The 19,513-nt window shown below is 42.8% G+C and overlaps 1 protein-coding gene across 1 annotated transcript in view; it reads right to left on the minus strand.

Annotated features, from left to right (window-relative positions):
• Positions 1-19,513, minus strand: part of chd1 (chromodomain helicase DNA binding protein 1) — a 146,753-nt gene that overhangs the window by 55,759 nt on the left and 71,481 nt on the right. The window contains exons 11-17 of the mRNA XM_033017363.1: positions 18,539-18,666; positions 14,872-15,088; positions 13,262-13,351; positions 10,521-10,711; positions 5,679-5,867; positions 4,213-4,375; positions 1,011-1,163 (exon numbers count right to left, since the gene is read on the minus strand). Of these exons, the coding sequence (XP_032873254.1) occupies positions 1,011-1,163; positions 4,213-4,375; positions 5,679-5,867; positions 10,521-10,711; positions 13,262-13,351; positions 14,872-15,088; positions 18,539-18,666 (1,131 nt within the window). The remainder of the gene's footprint in view (positions 1-1,010; positions 1,164-4,212; positions 4,376-5,678; positions 5,868-10,520; positions 10,712-13,261; positions 13,352-14,871; positions 15,089-18,538; positions 18,667-19,513) is intronic.

A 19,513-nucleotide genomic window follows, 5' to 3' on the forward strand; every position in this document is an offset into this window, starting at 1 on the left:
GTCAGCTTATCCATTCTATATAGTTTAATTTATTTACATGGCACGTCTTAAAAAAAAATATCATAATTCTACGTAGATGTCACAGCAATTTCACCAGATTTTCTTCCCAACCAGTGACCCCATTCTTAACTACAAAAGAAGAAATCAGCAATCAGCACCCAGACATTTTTCAATGTTATATTAACAACGTATTTAATACGATACGATAAAACTTTATTCATCCCCGGAGGGAAATTGGTCTGCCGACAGTCACAACACACAAGGTACACAAAAACTTGAAATTAAAAAGTGAAAATAAACAAAAAGACAAGCGACTGTTGGCTGGCTGCCATGTGCACAGTGCCTTCACCGGAACAAACAAACACAGACCTATCCCCTGGGCAGAGGATTCTAAATTAGTGCCCCGCGCCCCCACCAGTTCCCCCTTTGTTCTCCCACCGTCCTTCACACTGGTCCCCCACACCGGGTCCCCATTGTTCTTCACACTCATCAACCGCTGATCGCAGGTCGACCGCGAGGCCCCACCTTCCTTCCTTGCACATTCTCTATGAACCCTGCATTTGCCTGATGTAGGCTCCCACACAATTACTATACAAGATTCAAGAGAGTTTATTGTCATGTGTCCCAGATAGGACAATGAATTCTTACTTTGCTTCAGCACAACAGAATATAGAAGGCATGAATACAGAACAAATCAGTGTGCCCATAACAGGGGATATGTGGAACTTCATCTGATTTTCAATGGTGAGAAATGTCTAGTTCATTTTGAAATATTTTTAATATCTTTTCATATTGGTCCTATGCATTTGGTGGGTTGTGGAATCTCAAATCAATAGGCCAGGGAAGAATTAGAATCCAAGCTGCTTTCCAAAAGCATTCCTATGGTTCACTAAATTTCACAATCCTGTTTAATTATTGTTAACACACCTTGCACTTCATGTCTGAAGAGGACAGGCTGTGCAAGACTAATTTGCTGCAATGCTTCATAAATTCAGAATGAGAAAACTAACCTGGAAACAAAACTGTCGGCATTTCAGATATTCTGCGAGAATGTCCAGCATTCGAACCATTTGAGAGAAGATAAGAACTCTGTGGCCACGTTCCTTTAATCGACAAAGCAGCTTGTCCAATAGTATCAGTTTCCCACTACTACGAATCAAATGCTGGGCAAAGAAATCAGGAAAGATAGAGATATAGATGTGTAATCATTGCTTTGGCAAAAACATAGCCAACTGAATTATCTTCAGAGATAGTTAGCTTAGAGAAAATGTCATGCATTATAATTCCATGGTTTCAAATTCAAAGATTTAATACAAACTTTTTCTGATAAAAGTCAAAAATAAAACAATGATGTTCAAAACATTAATATGCATTTTAAGCCAGAAGCAATCGTACAGTTTCTGATGGGACACAAGATCCAGAAAGATTTTTATACTTGATTAAACGTAATATCCCATTGAAGAGGGTTTGAACATAGACAGTGCCCTCCATAATGTTTGGGACAAAGACCCATCATTTATTTATTTGCCTCTGTACTCCACAATTTGAGATTTGTAATAGAAAAAATAACATGCGATTAAAGTGCACATTGTCAAATTTTATTAAAGGGAATTTTTATATATTTTGGTTTCACCATGTAGAAATTACAGCTGTGTTTATACATGGTCCCCCCAATTCAGGGCACCATAATGTTTTGGACACATGACTTCACAGGCGTTTGTAGTTGCTCAGGTGTGTTTAATTGCCTCCTTAATGCAGGTATAAGAGAGATCTCAGCACCTAGTCTTTCCTCCAGTCTTTCCATCACCTTTGGAAACGTTTATTGCTGTTTATCAACATGAGGACCAAAGTTGTGCCAAAGAAAGTCAAAGAAGCCATTATGAGACTGAGAAACAAGAATAAAACTGTTAGAGACATCAGCCAAACCTTATGCGCCTGTCCACTTAGGTGATTTTTTTTAAGACTGCCGGCGACTGTCATAGTCTTGTCAGATCGCGGAAAAACTGGCGACTGTACCCCATCCTATGACTATGTCTAAGACAAGCTACGACAACTTACGACCTAGTCGAAGTCACGCTATGGCAAGCTCCCGACAACTTGCGACCCAATAGTGGTGAGTTAGGACATCCTCCTTCGACACACCTACAACTACACCTACTACAAAATATATAAAAATAATTTGCTTTTCAATGCAGTGCACTACGTGGAGCTGTGTACTTACGTTTTTTCAATGTGCCAATCAAATTCACCGGTCAGCACCGGCGACAACCTACGTCACCCATTACCACTGCACCTATGTCACAACAATTCAAGCTACGCTCCATGGCGTTAAAACCACTGTCGCCACTAATTTTTCAACATTTTGCCGTTACGACTTGTTGCGAGTCTGAGGAAACTACGCACGACCATGCAGGCGACACCCCGGCAACCACCCGCGAACATGTGGCGACCGCATAGTCTCCTGTAGTCGCCTAAGTGGGACAGGCCCATTAGGCTTACCAAAATCAACTGTTTGGAACATCATTAAGAAGGAAGAGAGCACCGGTGAGCTTGCTAATCGCAAAGGGACAGGCAGGTCAAAGAAGACCGCCACAGCTGATGATAGAAGAATTCTCTATAATAAAGATGAATCCCCAAACACCTGTCCGACAGATCAGAAACACTCTTCAGGAGTCAGGCGTGGATTTGTCAATGACCAATGTCCACAGAAGATTTCATGAACAGAAATAGAGAGGCTACACTGCAAGATGCAAACCACTGGTTAGCCGCAAAAATAGGATGACCAGGTTAGTTTGTCAAGAAGTACTTAAAAGAGCAACCACAGTTCTGGAAAAAGGTCTTGTGGACAGATGAGACCAAGATTAACATATCAGAGTAATTGCAAGAGCAACGTGTGGAGGAGAGAAGGAACTGCCCAAAATTCAAAGCATACCACCTCATCTGCGAAACGGAGGTGTTATGGCCTGGGCATGTATAGCTGTTGAAGGCACAAACGCCTGGGAAGCCATGTGTCCCAAACATTATGGTACCCTGAAATGGGGGGGGGACTATGTATAAACACAGCTGTAATTTCTACATGGTGAAACCAAAATGTATAAAAATACCCTTTATTAAAATCTGCTAATGTGCACTTTCACATTTGATTTTTTTTATTACAAATCTCAAATTGTGGAGTACTGAAGCAAGTAAATAAATGATGGGTCTTTGTCCCAAACATTATGGAGGGCACTGGATCAATAAGGCTTGGGGTAGTTTCTATATGTGTAACGGGTGTGTGGGTGGGACAGGAGGTGATGACGTTGCTCCTGCCTTATTTTGAATCACTGCTTATTTACTTTGCAACATCAATGGAAACTAACAATGAAGGTGTCGCTACTAAATCCAAATACATGATTGTTAATTACTAGTGTAATAACCCACACTCATGGATTATGAATTTAGAGAATACAGTTTAAAATCTATGATAGTAATCTGATTAATTTAAGTTAAATTTAAATTGGTGTTTAAAAATCTAGAAAAAGCGGACATGAAGCTGTAGGAATGTAATACAGATCATTATGGAAAGAAATTTGCTTATAAATGATACAAATCAATTACATAGACTCTTGGCAGACAAAGGAAACTTAGCAAGCCATACAAATGTATCAAACTCCTCCAGGATTAATGGTTCACGGCAGTCATCATCAATCAAATTAAGCAAAAACAACTTGCTAGTGATTTCCACATGGAGAAAACGTGATTGTAACATTTTTCCAATTTAACCATTGTACTGTTTCAATGTCAGTTTGAAAAGGAGACAAGAAACTATCTGATAAACCAGAACACACTTTCTCTAGTTATTGAACAAGTATTATATTACAACATATTTGGTTTCAATTATGTATTTCGAAATGGTCTACCACAGTTCCACAATCCCAGTGCTAAATAATGCGATTAACTCTACTTATTCCAAACAAGTTACATTTACTACAATGTGAAACAAATATTTCTTATGCAACTTTAAATTTTTGATAGTAAATTATAACCACATTTAGGCAGTTTGACCCAACAGAAATAATGGATCCAAATAAGTATTTAATAGGCAAATCTTGAAACAAGTAAATATATCTGTCAGTAATTAAGTGTACCGACACACACAAACTATGATGCACATACTGATGCTTTTGATTCTCATGTGAAAACACAGCAAGCATACATGTTCTGAAATCATACCTGTAAGGCCTCCTGTCTATTATATAAATCATTTTCATCTGGGAATTTAATGAGGTAGCAATGGTTGCAACACTTTTTAAGTTCCATCATGATATTCAGAAATCCAGAAGTGCTGCCTTTACGCCCTTTGTTCAAGGCTTTGTAATTCCTGGTTAAAATCCACCTTTTATATTTCAAGAAAGATAAACAATTGATACCAGCATTACCAGAAATCAATAACAATTACAGTCTGTCTGTTTGTCTGTCTGTCTTCTTTACATAACTAAAACTCCGATCTTGTTATCTTCCAGTTTGCGCCGTTTTTCTATTTGCGCAAAATCAGTACACGATAGCACTACGATTTTTCACCAAATCACTCACCGTTCTCCTGTGCAGCGAGTGCACCAAGTTTAGTTCAGATCGGTGGTAAATTGTAAAAGTTAACGAGGTTTAAAAATCTTAAAAACCACACGTGCACAGGTCGATTTCCTCTCCTGCCAGTCAGCACCGCGCGGATCAGTCTCTTCTCCTGACACTCCCCGGGACGGTCCGCCCCTTCCTGCGCCATCGCCGAGGGACCGGAAGCGGCCCAGCCCGGCCCCGCGTCGGAGATATAGATGTCGCCAAACGGAAAGAGGAGACTCCGATCCCGGCGGAGGAGAACGACCAGCGACCATTGTGAGTCCCCATCGCACCGCCAGCTCCAGCCCCTTCCCCTCTGGTCCCCCCTCGCTGGCTCATGCCCCCCTCCCCCGTGATACCCCCTCTCCACCATGGCTCTTCCCCCGTCTTTTCTCTGAGCTCTCACCCCCTCCCCCCGCCCACACATCCCACAAACCCATCCACCCCACGTCCCTTCTACCCCACCCACACACACCCCCTCCACCCCCCCTCACGTCCCTCCTCCCCCCCTCATACACACGTCCCTTCCCAACCCACACCCATCAGCCGATGTGTGGCTGTTTCAGCCAATGAACTTCAGCAGGTTAGAATTAAAGTAATAGTAAGGAGGTGGAAAAAGGCATTTTAGGTGACTGTGGACCCCCATGCCAAAGTTCCCCTTAAGTTCACAATTAATATTAAATCTGCAAGTTGCCAGAGAAAGAGATGTAGCCAGCTACAGAAAACAAAGAGTAAAATTACAGTCATACCAGCAGGGTGACAATTTGGAGAAGGTGGGAGGATTGAGAAGTGGTGGCAAGATCTGTCAGTGTATGTTACAGAATGCACCTCATATTCAGACAATTACATTGAGGGGACAACAAACAGATGATAAACAGGAGCATAACAGGGTGGATCCTTGGGGAACTGCAATTTGTCTACTGTTTTTATTTGGAAAAGTAGTTTAGCTTATTATTGTCACGTGTACCGAGGTACAGTGAAAAGCTTTTGTTTGCATGCTATCCAGTTCAGAGAAAAGACGATACATGAATAGGGCGACTGTGCATTTAGAGTTTGAAGAAAATTTCTCATGGGAAAACACTTACTTGTAATATTGCTTTTGCACTGCACTCATTTCCACTCGTAAAATCTGTTCAACTTTAGCAGGTAAAGATTTCTCAACATCCTTTTTCACTCTTCGCAGCAAGAATGGTTCCAGTTCTCGGTGGAGGCTTGCAAAACCAACTTCTCTTCCTTTGCCATGTTCCTCTTCAAATATGTCCCAGGAAGAAAATCTTTTTCCCCCAAAAAAATGAATAACACTATTAAGCTACATGTAACATTACTTCAAAGTAATTATTGGCAGCCAGTGTATGAAATTGGTCTTAGACATTTTTAAAGATTATGCAGCAAAAGTAACACTATTAACTGCTGAAACCAGATGCAAGTTTTATCTCAAAAATCCTGCTTTTGTTATTTTTGTACATGAAACTTAAGAGTAAATAGCTTACTTGAAACTAGCTTCTTTCAGCTTCGGACGATAGCTAAAATAAACCAATTCCTCCAGTTTGATGACCTCGAAAAGATCATCCACACATTTATCTCCTCCCGCCTAGATTACTGCAACTCCCTTTACACTGGCATCAGCCAATCTTCCCTGCCCGCCTGCAACTGGTCCAAAGCGCTGCAGGGAGACTCCTGACGGGCAACCGAAAAAGGTACCACATCATCCCGATCCTGGCCTCTCGCCACTGGCTCCCCGTGCTGTTCCGAATACATTTCAAGATCCTCCTCTATGTCTACAAAGCCCTCAATGGGCTTGCCCCCTCCTACATTAAAAGTCTTCTCACCCACCACACCACCTCCAGGTCCCTCAGATCGGCCGACTTGGGGTTACTGAACATCCCGCCGTCTAGGCATAAGCTCAGGGGCGACCGCGCCTTTGCGTTTGCAGCTCCTAGACTGTGGAACAGCATCCCCCTTCCCATCAGAACTGCCCCCTCCATCGACTCCTTTAAGTCAAGATTAAAAACGTATCTATACTCCCAAACCTTTTTTGATTTCCTCCGAGCGAGGGCTATATGTATGTATGTAGTTTGTTTGTTTATACTATTCTTATAACAAATGTAAAACTCTTTGGCCAACGAGAGTTGTTTTTTAAATGTGCTATATATAGGTATGTTGCAAAGCCTACCTGTAGCGTCTTTGAAAATCTGCCGCTGCGGGTGTGCGCGATTTTGGCGCCGTTTAGAGGGGGCGGGTTTAAAACGCGATTTTCTCTAGGCTGTTCAAATCGAAGATGTTCAGCCTAGTTAATTATTAACGAAAAATCGCTGGAAGACCCCGTCGCAAAAGCTATTATTAGGTTTAAAGGCCTTGAATAATAGTTATAGTATTTAAAAATCAATCTCTAAACCCGTGCCCGACAGCAACCGCAGGGTCTCATAAAGCAGGCAACTGAAGGTAGGTTGTATATTTTTACATTAAAAAGGGCTTCTAAAGATCCCTTTATACAAAGTTTAATATTGCGAGTAGCTCAATTTGGGCCCTTTATATCGCGCAGTATTTTTCTGGGCATTTGGGGCACAAATCTACCGCAATGTGAACGTTCTAAACCAGCGCGTTCCACAGGGACCCACTGGAAAGCTGATTTAAATGGGCATTTATTTACAGCAATTGAACACTGAATTCCTTCCATTTGGCCTATAAATTAATGTAAATGAGAATTAAAAATCATGTTTTATTGTGAATTATTTGTGAATATTATTTGGACATTTAGGCTATTTAAAAATGTTAATCATTTATTAAGAAATGGATAGATGTTTAGATCTAGTAATTGAAGTCTGAAATTAGCTACAATTAGGTAACTAACTAATTATATGCTTTAATTTCAGGTCATCCAAGTAAGATTATTTTATATTTGTTTCAGAATGCTTCAATCTATGATAACTGAAAATTTCATTCAGTTCTCTTAATTTTTAAGAAAGTTATGGGCTTTTGACTGTTCACGATCACAACTTTTTTGTTATGTCCATAGAAAATCAATAGGGAACAAGATGCTCATTTCCGAGTATGAAAATGGCCATAACTTTTTAAATACTTGAGATATGAAAGTGAATTAGGTGTCAAATTAAACTTATTTTTATGCTTTATCTGATGGGATAAATTACAGACTTGATTTTTAAAATCTCAAAATTTTGTAACATTGCTACTATATAAATAAATGTGACTTGACTTGACTACTGAATTTTTCCCCATTTAAAAATAGCTTTCAAATCGCCAGGATGCTCCAAACTGTTTCAAAACAAAGAGTGCTGGTGCAACTCAGCAGGCCAGGTAGAATCTGTGGAGGGAATGGATAGGTGACTGGAGTCTGAAGAAGGGCTCTGACCGTCACTGTCATCTGTCCACCTCCTCTTCCAACACTCTTCATTCAGAACTGCCGCCGCGACGTCAACCGCCTCAACTTCTCCACTCCCCTGTCTCACTCCAATCTTTCCCCCTCTGAACGCACTGCCATCGAATCACTCCGCAAAAACCCAGACTGGGTCATCAAACCAGCTGACAAGGGAGGTGCCGTGGTAGTCTGGCGCGTCGATCTCTACAAAGCTGAGGCCACGCGCCAACTCTCGGACACCTCCTCCTACTTACCCTTGGACCATGACCCCACTGACGAGCACCAGGCCACCATTTCTAGCACCATCACCGACTTCATCAATTCCCACGCCCTACCTGACCAAGCCTCCAAACTCATCGTTCCCCAGCCCCGCACGGCCCGTTTTTACCTTCTCCCCAAAATCCACAAACCCGGCTCTCCCGGCAGACCCATTGTCTCTGCGTGTTCGTGCCCCACCGAACTCATCTCCACATACCTTGACTCCATCCTATCCCCCTTGGTCAAATCCCTCCCCACCTATGTTCTAGATACCTCAGACACTCTCCGCCGCCTCCACGCATTCCACTCTCTGGCCCCTCACCCCCTCATCTTCACCATGGATGTCTGGTCACTCTACACCTCCATCCCCCACCAGGATGGCCTCAGAGCCCTCCGGTTCTTCCTCGACCAGAGGAGCAACCTATACCCAGCCACTGACACTCTCCTCCGCTTAGCGGAGTTGGTCCTCACCCTTAATAACTTTACATTTGACTCCTCCCATTTCCTCCAAACACAAGGCGTAGCTATGGGCACACGCATGGGCCCCAGCTACGCCTGCCTCTTTGTCGGGTACGTTGAACAATCCTTGTTCGATGCGTACCAGGGGCCCATCCCCGACCTCTACCTCCGCTACATTGACGACTGCTTTGGTGCCACCTCCTGCACCCACACACAACTGACTGACTTCATCCACTTCACCACCAACTTCCATCCGGCACTCCAATACACCTGGACGATTTCCGACACTTCCCTACCATTCCTTGACCTCACCATCTCCATCGCAGGGGACAGACTCCTGACCGACATACATTACAAACCCACTGACTCACATGGCTATCTGGACTACACGTCTTCCCACCCTGCCCCCTGTAAAGACTCCATCCCCTACTCCCAATTCCTCCGCCTACGCCGCATCTGTTCCCAGGATGAGACATTTCATACCAGGGCATCGGAAATGTCCTCGTTCTTCAGGGAACGGGGATTCCCCTCCGCCACCATAGATGAGGCTCACACCAGGGTCTCATCCATACCCCGTAACACTGCTCTCTCTCCCCATCCCCGCACACGCAACAAGGGCAGAGTCCCTCTGGTCCTCACCTTTCACCCCACCAGCCGGCAAATACAACACATAATCCTCCGCCATTTCCGCCACCTCCAACGTGACCCCACCACTCGCCACATCTTCCCATCTCCCCCCATGTCTGCCTTCCGCAAAGACCGCTCCCTCCTCAACTCCCTCGTCAATTCTTCCCTTCCCTCCCGCACCCCCCCCTCCCCGGGCACTTTCCGTTGCAACCGCAAGAAATGCAACACCTGTCCCTTCACCTCCCCCCTCGACTCCATTCAAGGTCCCAAGCAGTCGTTCCAGGTGCGACAAAGGTTCACCTGTATCTCCTCCAACCTCATCTACTGCATCCGCTGCTCTAGATGTCAGCTGATTTACATCAGTGAGACCAAGCGTAGGTTGGGCGACCGTTTCGCCGAACACCTCCGCTCAGTCCGCAATAACCTACCTGACCTCCCGGTGGCTCAGCACTTCAACTCCCCCTCCCATTCCCAATCCGACCTCTCTGTCCTGGGTCTCCTCCATTGCCAGAGTGAGCAACAGCGGAAATTGGAGGAACAGCACCTCATATTCCGTCTGGGGTCCTTGCGTCCTTATGGCATCAACATTGAATTCTCCCAATTTGGCTAGCCCGTGCTGTCTCCTCCCCTTCCTTCACCCTCTAACTGTCTCCTCCCATCCGCCCGCCCTCGGGCTCCTCCTCCTCCTCCCCTTTTTCCTTCTTTCTTTCCCCACCCCCCATCAGTCTGAAGAAGGGTTTCGGCCCGAAACGTCGCCTATTTCCTTCGCTCCATAGATGCTGCTGCACCCGCTGAGTTTCCCCAGCAATTTTGTGTACCTTCCTCTTCCAACTGTCTGATTCCAGTTACGCCAGCACTTTGTATTTTAGTAAAGATTCCAGCATCTACAGTTCCTTGCGTCTGCTTAAACAGATTTATAAGCAATGAGCGTGAAAGGCAGCCACTGTTTTAATACTGGAAATGTGTCAGCTTAATGATCTCCAGCAACATTCCAAAAGTAGCACTGAAATGTTCACTCAATTAATGTAAGAAATGAAGACAAGGAGATTAATGCTGATCATGATAATGGGTTTTGTTGGGTTAACATATCATTCAGTGAAATTGACACTTCCAAACCAAAATATAATTTACATGCCTTTTAAATTTACAAAACATCCCCTTACATTTTTCATCCTTTATGCTAGACTTACTTCATAGTCTTACTTACTTTTCTGGCATGATGAAGTGAAGGAGAGACCAGAGTTCTTTCAGTGAGTTTTGGAGTGGAGTTCCTGTAATGAGTAGCCTTTGATTTGATTTAAAATCCATCATGGTTTTATAAAGGAGGGAATCATCATTCTTCAAACGATGAGCTTCGTCTACCCCGATGAAAGCCCAATTTACACCTCCAAGGAATGACTGAAAAAAAAGTGCCAAAATCTAACATTTAAAAATATTTTGATGCACGTCGTTCAGCATTTCTTATTTGAACCTGCTTCAGACAAAGTTTCTAAAATGTTGGAACGGACCTTTGTCAGATTTTGTTTTACACAGTTGCTTCAACAAAATGTAACAATGCAAATGCAGGACTGCAGAATCCAATGATTCATGCTATGATATAATTACAAAGATTGGTCATTTACTTGTATTTTTACCCAAATAAATTTAATGCAGAATCTTAACACAATTGCAGCAAGGCAATCACAGGCCAGCCTGATGCCAATTTATTATGACATTAAAAACACACAATTAGTGTACTGCACTTTGTATTATTAATATGTTTATGATAGGGGCCAAATCCTCTGACTTCCATCACAGTAAAAGTTGATAATAGGTCAGACACAAACAATCTCTCAGAAATACTAAGGGACCGAGGATCTACTGGGAGGGAGGAACTGAAGGGAATCCACATTAGTCAGGAAATGGTATTAGGTAAACTGTTGGGACCGAAGGCAGATAAATACCCAGGGCTTGATGGGCTGCATCCCACAGTACTCAACGAGTGGCCCTAAAAATCGTGGATGCATTGGTGATCATTTTTCAATGTTCTCTCGACTCTGGATCAGTTCCTGTGCACTGGAGGGTAACTCCACTTTTTAAGACAGGAAAGAGAGAAAATGGGGAATTATAGACCCGTTAGCCTTACATCGGTACTGGGGAAGATGCTTGAGTCGATTATTAAAGATGTTATAGCAGCGCATTTGGAAAGCAGTGACAGGATCAGTCAAAGTCAGCATGGATTTATGAAGGGGAAATCATGCTTGACTAATCTTCTGGAATTTTGAGGATATAACAAGTGTAATTTGACTGACATCGGGGGGGAGAGTGCAGTGGAGAGATAAGTTTTTTTGGCCTTCCATCACAGCAATGTGATGGATGTTTATGTAAATTATGTTGTGTCTTGGGTCTATTTGTTTGTAATGTATGGCTGCAGAAACGTCATTTCGTTTGGACCTCAAGGGGTCCAAATGACAAATAAATTGTATCGTATCGTATCGTATATCTGGACTTTCAAAGAGCCTTCCACAAGGTCCCACACAAGAGATTAGTGTGCAAAATTAGAGCACATGATATTGGGGGTAGGGTATTGACATGGATAGAGAACTGGTTGGCAAACAGGAAGCCAAGAGTAGGAATTAACGAGTCCTTTTAAGAATGGCAGGTAGTACCTAGTGGCGTGCCGCAAGGCTCGGTGTTGCGACCCTTTATTTACAATACATATTAACGATTTAGACGAGGGAATTAAATGTGACATATCCAAGTTTGCGGATGACATAAAGCAGGGTGGCAGTGTGAGCTGCAATGAGGATGCTATGAGGCTGCAGGGTGACTTGGATAGGATGGGTGAGTGGGAAGATGCATGGCAGATGCAGTATAATGTGGATAAATGTGAGGTTATCCACTTTGGTGGCAAGAACAGGAAGGCAGATTATTATCTGAATGGTGTCAGATTAGGAAAAGGGGAGGTGCAACGACACCTGGGTGTGCTTGTACACCAGTCACTGAAATTAAGCATGCAGGTACAGCAGGCAGTGAAGAAAGCTAATAGCATGATGGCCTTCATTGCGAGAGGATTTGAGTTTAGGAGCAAGGAGGTCCTACTACCGTGGTACGAGCCCTGGTGAGACCACACCTGTAATATTGCGTGCAATTTTGGACTCCTAATTTGAGGGAGTGCAGCGTAGGTTCACCAGGTTAATACCCGGGATAGCGGGTATGACATATGATGAAAGAATGGGTCGTCTGGGCTTGTATTCACTGGAATTTAGGAGAATGATAGGGGATCTTATAGAAACATATACAATTCTTAAAGGATTAGACAGGCTAAGTGCAGGAAAAATGTTCCCAATGTTGGTGGAGTCAAGAACCAGCGGTCTGAGTTTAAGAATAAGGTGTAGGCCATTTAGGACTGTGACGAGGAAAAATTTCTTCACCCAGAGAGTTGTGAATCTGAGGAATTCTCTGCCACAGAAGGCAGTGGAAGCCAATTCACTGGATGTTTTCAAGAGAGTTAGTTTTAGCTTTTAGGGCTAAAGGAATCAAGGGATATGGGGAAAAATCAGGAACGGGATACTGGTTTTCACCCAGTTTACTTGTGGTCAACTGTAACCTAATCAGGAGTTCTAATATAACAGATGAAATGTTTCATCAGATGCACATTCACCAAGGAAGTGTCATATTGAATGGCAGTGATGGCTCAAAGGGCCAAATGGCCTACTCGTGCACCTATTTTTCTGTTTCTGTCATGATGCGACATGCTTTGCCATCATGAGTAACTATACAGCTGTGCTTCAAAGCACAAATAATATTTGTAAAGGCTGCAATTTGCACTGCAGTTTCTTTACAAAATTTAAAGCATCTATTTCTTAAATACATAATTAAACTGAATGAATAGTGATGAATCATTGATAAATGTTCATTTGAAAATTATGGATTGGAGTAAAACCCACAGAATGATTTTATATCTACCTTATCCTTAAGTAAAATCTCGTATGTCGTCAGTAAGATATTGAACTTCAATCTCTTAGTCTGAGGATGCATCCATTCATATGTTCTTATCTGATAATAAAATAAACAAAGTTAAAGCAACAGAAAGGTTAAATAGTTGGTTCTTTATTGATTATTTCACATTGACTATTTCACATCAACTAAAATAGGTAACATCTAAGAGACCAGATGGTACACAGTTCATTTCCCAAAAAGCCTTGGGATCATGTTAACAACCCAGAGATGCATAGAATCTCTACATTACTTCAAAAGTGAGCCCCACTAGCTTTGGTTGGAGAAAAGATCATAGTTTGTAATATAATACTACTGGATTATCAGTTAACATACACGCAGACATCGTGACCTTTTGAATTTGTTTCAAACTTATTTTAAAGGGGTGTGTTGAGGAGATTTGGAAAATTTCCCCCAATAATGTTTGGGGGAATAAGGCATACAAGCATAATGTCAAAATAACAAATGGATGAGATTAGTGGGGGCTGTGCTAAAAATACAAATGGGGGATACGTTACAACCCTTGTTTTCATACTTTCAAGCCCATGGCTTACTACAGAGTGCCCTTTTCGGTAACAACACTCCAGAAAGGGACCAAATATTACCATACAAAATGTTTAGCCTGGATAATATCAATTGTCATAGTCAGGGGTGGAAATTACTAGAAAAACATGGGGGGGGGGGAGAAACCAATTTCTTGGTGCCCGCACGCGCATGCTTCGGCCGTGGGCCCTGTGGACGATAACATCGGGAGCTGACCTGGTTGGTGACCGACTCCGAACTTCAGCAACAGCAGCTTCGTCCGTCCCGAATCGTGGGGCTTAAATCGGCCCGTTCGCGGGGAATTTCATCGCCCGGCGCGGCATAAAACCGGCCGCGGTATCTTCCATCGCCCAGGCGGGGGCTTCAACATCGGGAGCCTTGATCGCCTCCATGCAGCAATTTGACCGCGGGGCAGTAGAAGATCCCACAGCCGATTTTAAGCTGCGCCGGGTGATGAAAAGCCCCGCGAACAGTCCGATTCAAGCTCCATTCTATGATCTTTCCTCCACCGGGACGTCGCCCTCCTCCAATCACCGCGCTTTATCCTCAGTCCCACCCCCTACTTCTGCCTCTGACCGACACCAATCATCGAGCTGAATCATCATGTCCCCCCCCCCCCCCCCCCCACTGCCTGCTGACTGACGTCTCTCTCGTCCAAACTGCGCCCTCGATCATCAGTCCAACCCCCCTGTCTCTCGGAAAGGGGAGATTTTGAATTTTTTCCCCCACCAAATTTCAAAATCCGGATTACAAAACATGAGGGTGATTGTCCCCCACCTCTCAAAACATGGAGGGGACGCGGCCCCCGTCCCCCCCCGGGATCTGCGCCCCATGGCCATAGTTGTTTAGCCCGCAAACATACGTTAACCAATTTGAACTTGATTGACCTGCACTATTTCACATGCTTGATCAGATGATACCTCACGTTGCACTGACCATGCAATTCAGGATAAAATTAATATTATCTGTGCCTCATAGAAGCCAAAAAGTACATTTGTGGGATGCAACTTTGAAACAATTATTGAAGGGCATTTTACCATATTACGGCTACTGATATCTCCCAAGTAGACTACGACATTCATCTGAGGCGCCCACAACTCGATTTCACGTTGCCAGGAAGTGAGAGTTGAGAGCGGGACTACTAAAAGGAAAGGACCATACAGCTGGTGCTCATGGAACATATAACTGAGGAAGGAGATAGTTTGTATGGTTTTCCCCAAACCCATTTCATCAGCAAGAATAACACTATTGGTCCTGTGAAATAAAAGAAGCAAGAAATTATTCTGCAAAACTTACTTTCAATTAGTGTAAAATAACAAATTAATTAAAATGGAGAGAAACTATATTAAACAAATTTTGAAATATTATTTAATGGCACTTAAAGTAGCACTATATATGTCCAGTTCTTACCAGACAAACAAAAAAAAGATATAGAAACATAGAAAATAGGTGCAGGAGTAGGCCATTCGGCCCTTCGAGCCTGCACCGCCATTCAATATGATCATCCAACTCAGTATCCTGTATCCTGTACCCTGATCCCTTTAGCCACAAGGGCCACATCTAACTCCCTCTTAAATATAGCCAATGAACTGGCCTCAACTACCTCTGTGGCAGAGAATTCCACAGATTCACCACTCTGTGTGAAAAATGTTTTTCTCATCTTGGTCCTAAAAGACTTCCCCCTTATCCTTAAACTGTGACCCCTTTTTCTGGACTTCCCCAACATCGGGAACAATCTTCCTGCATCTAGCCTGTCCAACCCCTTAAGAATTTTGTACGTTTCTATAAGATCCCCCCTCAACCTTCTAAATTCTAGCGAGTACAAGCCGAGTCTATCCAGTCTTTCTTCATATGAAAGTCCTGACATCCCAGGAATCAGTCTGGTGAACCTTCTCTGAACTCCCTCTATGGCAAGAATGTCTTTCCTCGGATTAAGAGACCAAAACTGTACGCAATACTCCAGGTGTGGTCTCACCAAGACCCTGTACAACTGCGGTAGAACCTCCCTGCTCCTATACTCAAATCCTTTTGCTATGAATGCTAACATACCATTCGCTTTCTTCACTGCCTGCTGCACCTGCATGCCTACTTTCAATGACTGGTGTACCATGACACCCAGGTCTTGTTGCATCTCCCCTTTTCCTAATCGGCACCATTCAGATAATAGTCTACTTTCCTGTTTTTGCCACCAAAGTGGATAACCTCACATTTATCCACATTATACTGCATCTGCCATGCATTTGCCCACTCACCCCACCTATCCAAGTCACCTTGCAGCCTCCTAGCATCCTCCTCACAGCTAGCACTGCCCCCCAGCTTTGTGTCATCCGCAAACTTGGAGATGTTGCATTCGATTCCCTCGTCCAGATCATTAATATATATTGTAAATAGCTGGGATCCCAGCACCGAGCCTTGCGGTTCCCCACTAGTCACTGCCTGACATTCTGAAAAGGACACGTTTACTCCTACACTTTGCTTCCTGTCTGCCAGTCAGCCAGTTCTCTAACCACATCAATACTGAACCCCCAATAACGTGTGCTTTAAGTTTGCATACTAATCTCTTATGTGGGACCTTGTCAAAAGCCTTCTGAAAGTCCAGATATAACACATCCACTGGTTCTCCCTTATCCACTCTACTAGTTACATCCTCGAAAAATTCTATAAGATTCGTCAGACATGATTTACCTCTCATAAATCCATGCTGTCTTTGTCCAATGATTTCACCACTTTCCAAATGTTGGATGAAGCATCTTTAATGTGATGAAGCATCCAAATGTGCTGCTCCCATCTTTAATAACTGACTCTAGCATTTTCCCCACTACCGATGTTAGACTAATGGTCTGTAATTCCCCGTTTTCTCTCTCCCTCCCCTTTTAAAAAATGGGGTTACATTAACTACCCTCCAATCCTCAGGAACTTCTCCAGAATCTAAAGAATTTTGAAAAAATATCACTAATACATCCACTATTTCTGGGGCTACTTCCTTAAGTAATCTGGGATGCAGCCTATCTGGCCCTGGGGATTTATCTGCCTTTAATCCATTCAATTTACCTAACACCACTTCGCGATTAACCTGGATTTCACTCAGTTCCTCCATCTCATTTGACCCCCGGTCCCCTGCTATTTCCGGCAGATTATTTATGTCTTCCTTAGTGAAGACAGAACCAAAGTAGTTATTCAATTGGTCTGCCATGTCCTTGTTCCCCATGATCAATTCACCTGTTTCTGACTGCAAGGGACCTACATTTGTTTTAACTAATCTTTTTCTCTTCACATATCTATAATAAGTTTTGCAGTCAGTTTTTATGTTCCCTGCCAGTTTTCTTTCATAATCTATTTTCCCTTTCCTAATTAAGCCCTTTGTCCTCCTCTGCTGGACTGAATTTCTCCCAGTCCTCTGGTAGGCTGCTTTTTCTGGCTAATTTGTATGCTTCATCTTTTGTTTTGATACTATCCCCGATTTCCCTTGTTATCCACGGATGCACTACCTTCCCTGATTTATTATTTTGCCAAACTGGGATGAACAATTGTTGTAGTTCATCCATGCAGTCTTTAAATGCCTTCCATTGCATATCCACCGTCAATCCTTTAAGAATCAATCGAAAGTCTATCTTGGCCAATTCACGTCTCATACCCTCAAAGTTACCTTTCTTTAAGTTCAGAACCCTTGTTTCTGAATTAACTATGTCACTCTTCATCCTAATGAAGAACTCAATACATAGTGACCCAAGTATTATGGTCACTCTTGCCCAAGGGGCCACGCACAACAAGACTGCCAACTAACCCTTCCTCATTACTCAATACTCAGTCTAGAATAGCCTGCTCTCTCGTTGGTTCCTCTACATGTTGGTTTAGAATACTATCCCGCATACATTCCAAGAAATCCTCTTCCTCAGCACCCCTGCTAATTTGATTCACCCAATCTATATGTAGATTGAAGTCACCCATTATAACTGTTTTACCTTTGTTGCATGCATTTCTAATTTCCTGTTTGATGCCATCCCCAACTCCACTACTACTGTTAGGTGGCCTGTACACAATTCCCACTAGCGTTTTCTGCCCCTTAGTGTTTCGCAGCTCTACCCATATCGATTCCACATCCTCCAAGCTAATGTCCTTCCTTTCTATTGCGTTAATCTCCTCTCTAACCAGCAACGCTACCCCACCTCCTGGGCCTTTCTGTTATCCCTGCTGAATATTGAATGTCCCTGGATGTTCAGCTACCAGCCTTGGTCACCCTGGAGCCATGTCTCCGTGATCCCAACTGATATAAACTATTATTATTTTGGATGAAAAAATTATATAAGGTAACAATTTTAAAATTTATCTTGTGTACTTAACTGGGAAAACTAAACATTTAAATCAAATTGGTTTTCCAACCCGCTGCCTCAAAGATCACAAAAAGAAACAGCACTATGAAAAATAAAATATTAAGTGGCTGAGTTTTTACTTGTTTCATTAGTCTGGGTAAAACTGGTTGAACTAACGAAAAGGTTTGGGGAATTTTAAACATAAGATACTCTCCATGGTTTGCATTCATTGAAGGAATGCCTTTTCTGATCAATCGCGGTATTCTGGAAGATTTTATGGTGTGGTTAGCAATGTACTTTACAAGGAAATTGAAATACAATTTAACCAATTTGCCTTTTGCAGAAACACAACTAAAATCTTGAAATATTTAACATGGAGTCGGTAATTACTTACTTGCACCAGGAGTGCGCTAACCAATTTAAGCCATTTAACTGATAGTCTCTAAGCTCCAGTACGTCAGAGCTTCCAATGTAGGCTGGCTGTTTCTTCAGTGCAACAAACCTGGGCCTTTGCTTTAAGACCTGCATAAGACACAAAAGCAGAAGTGTGAAGAATGTTTTAGGTATCGCCCAGTTTACTTGTGGTCAACTGTGACCTAATCAGTTGTAATACAACAGATGAAATGTTTCATCAGTTGCACATTCAACAAGAAAGTGTCTGTTTGTACTAGGCATTAATTGATCTTGAAGCATCTATGGAAATGTACCCTACAAAATGCAAGAATTACAGGATGGCCAATATCGATGATCTACTGGTTGCTCGCTCATTCACCAATCTGTATTAATTTATGAACCAGAGAAAGCACACAACTGAAATTTTACGGTTAAAATGTTTATGACAGGATATGTACATGGAGCTCTTTGAACATCACAATTGAAACAACATTCAATCTTAAAAATGATGGATAAAGTCACAGGAAATGTTTTCACGTGTAATGGGAACCAAATGTAAGTTAAAAAAGAATTCCACATTTTTTATGGAGTTGATGATGGTCCATTGTACTTGCCCCTCCAATTGAGGCAATTAAGAGACAAACACATTGGTCTGCCTGGGCCACACTTGGACCAGCTGGAAGATGGCAGATTTCCCACCCTGTAGGTAATTCATGAACTAATAGGGTTTTTATAAAAAACTGCAGCTTTGTGATTACCTTTCCTGAGACTAGCCTACTTATAAATAATGATTTAATGACTTTAATTTAAATTCCTCAGTTACCATCATTATCTTATCCTTACCTGCACACCTTCCCCAGAGCTGCACAGTGGTACAATGGTAAAGTTGCTGCCTTACAGTGCCAGATGCCCAGTTGCAATTCTGACAAAGGTGCTGTTTGTATGAAGTTTGTATGTTGTCCATGTGACCGCGTGG

This window comes from Amblyraja radiata, chromosome 3 (genome assembly GCF_010909765.2).
Source record: "Amblyraja radiata isolate CabotCenter1 chromosome 3, sAmbRad1.1.pri, whole genome shotgun sequence".
Lineage (NCBI taxonomy): Eukaryota > Metazoa > Chordata > Chondrichthyes > Rajiformes > Rajidae > Amblyraja > Amblyraja radiata.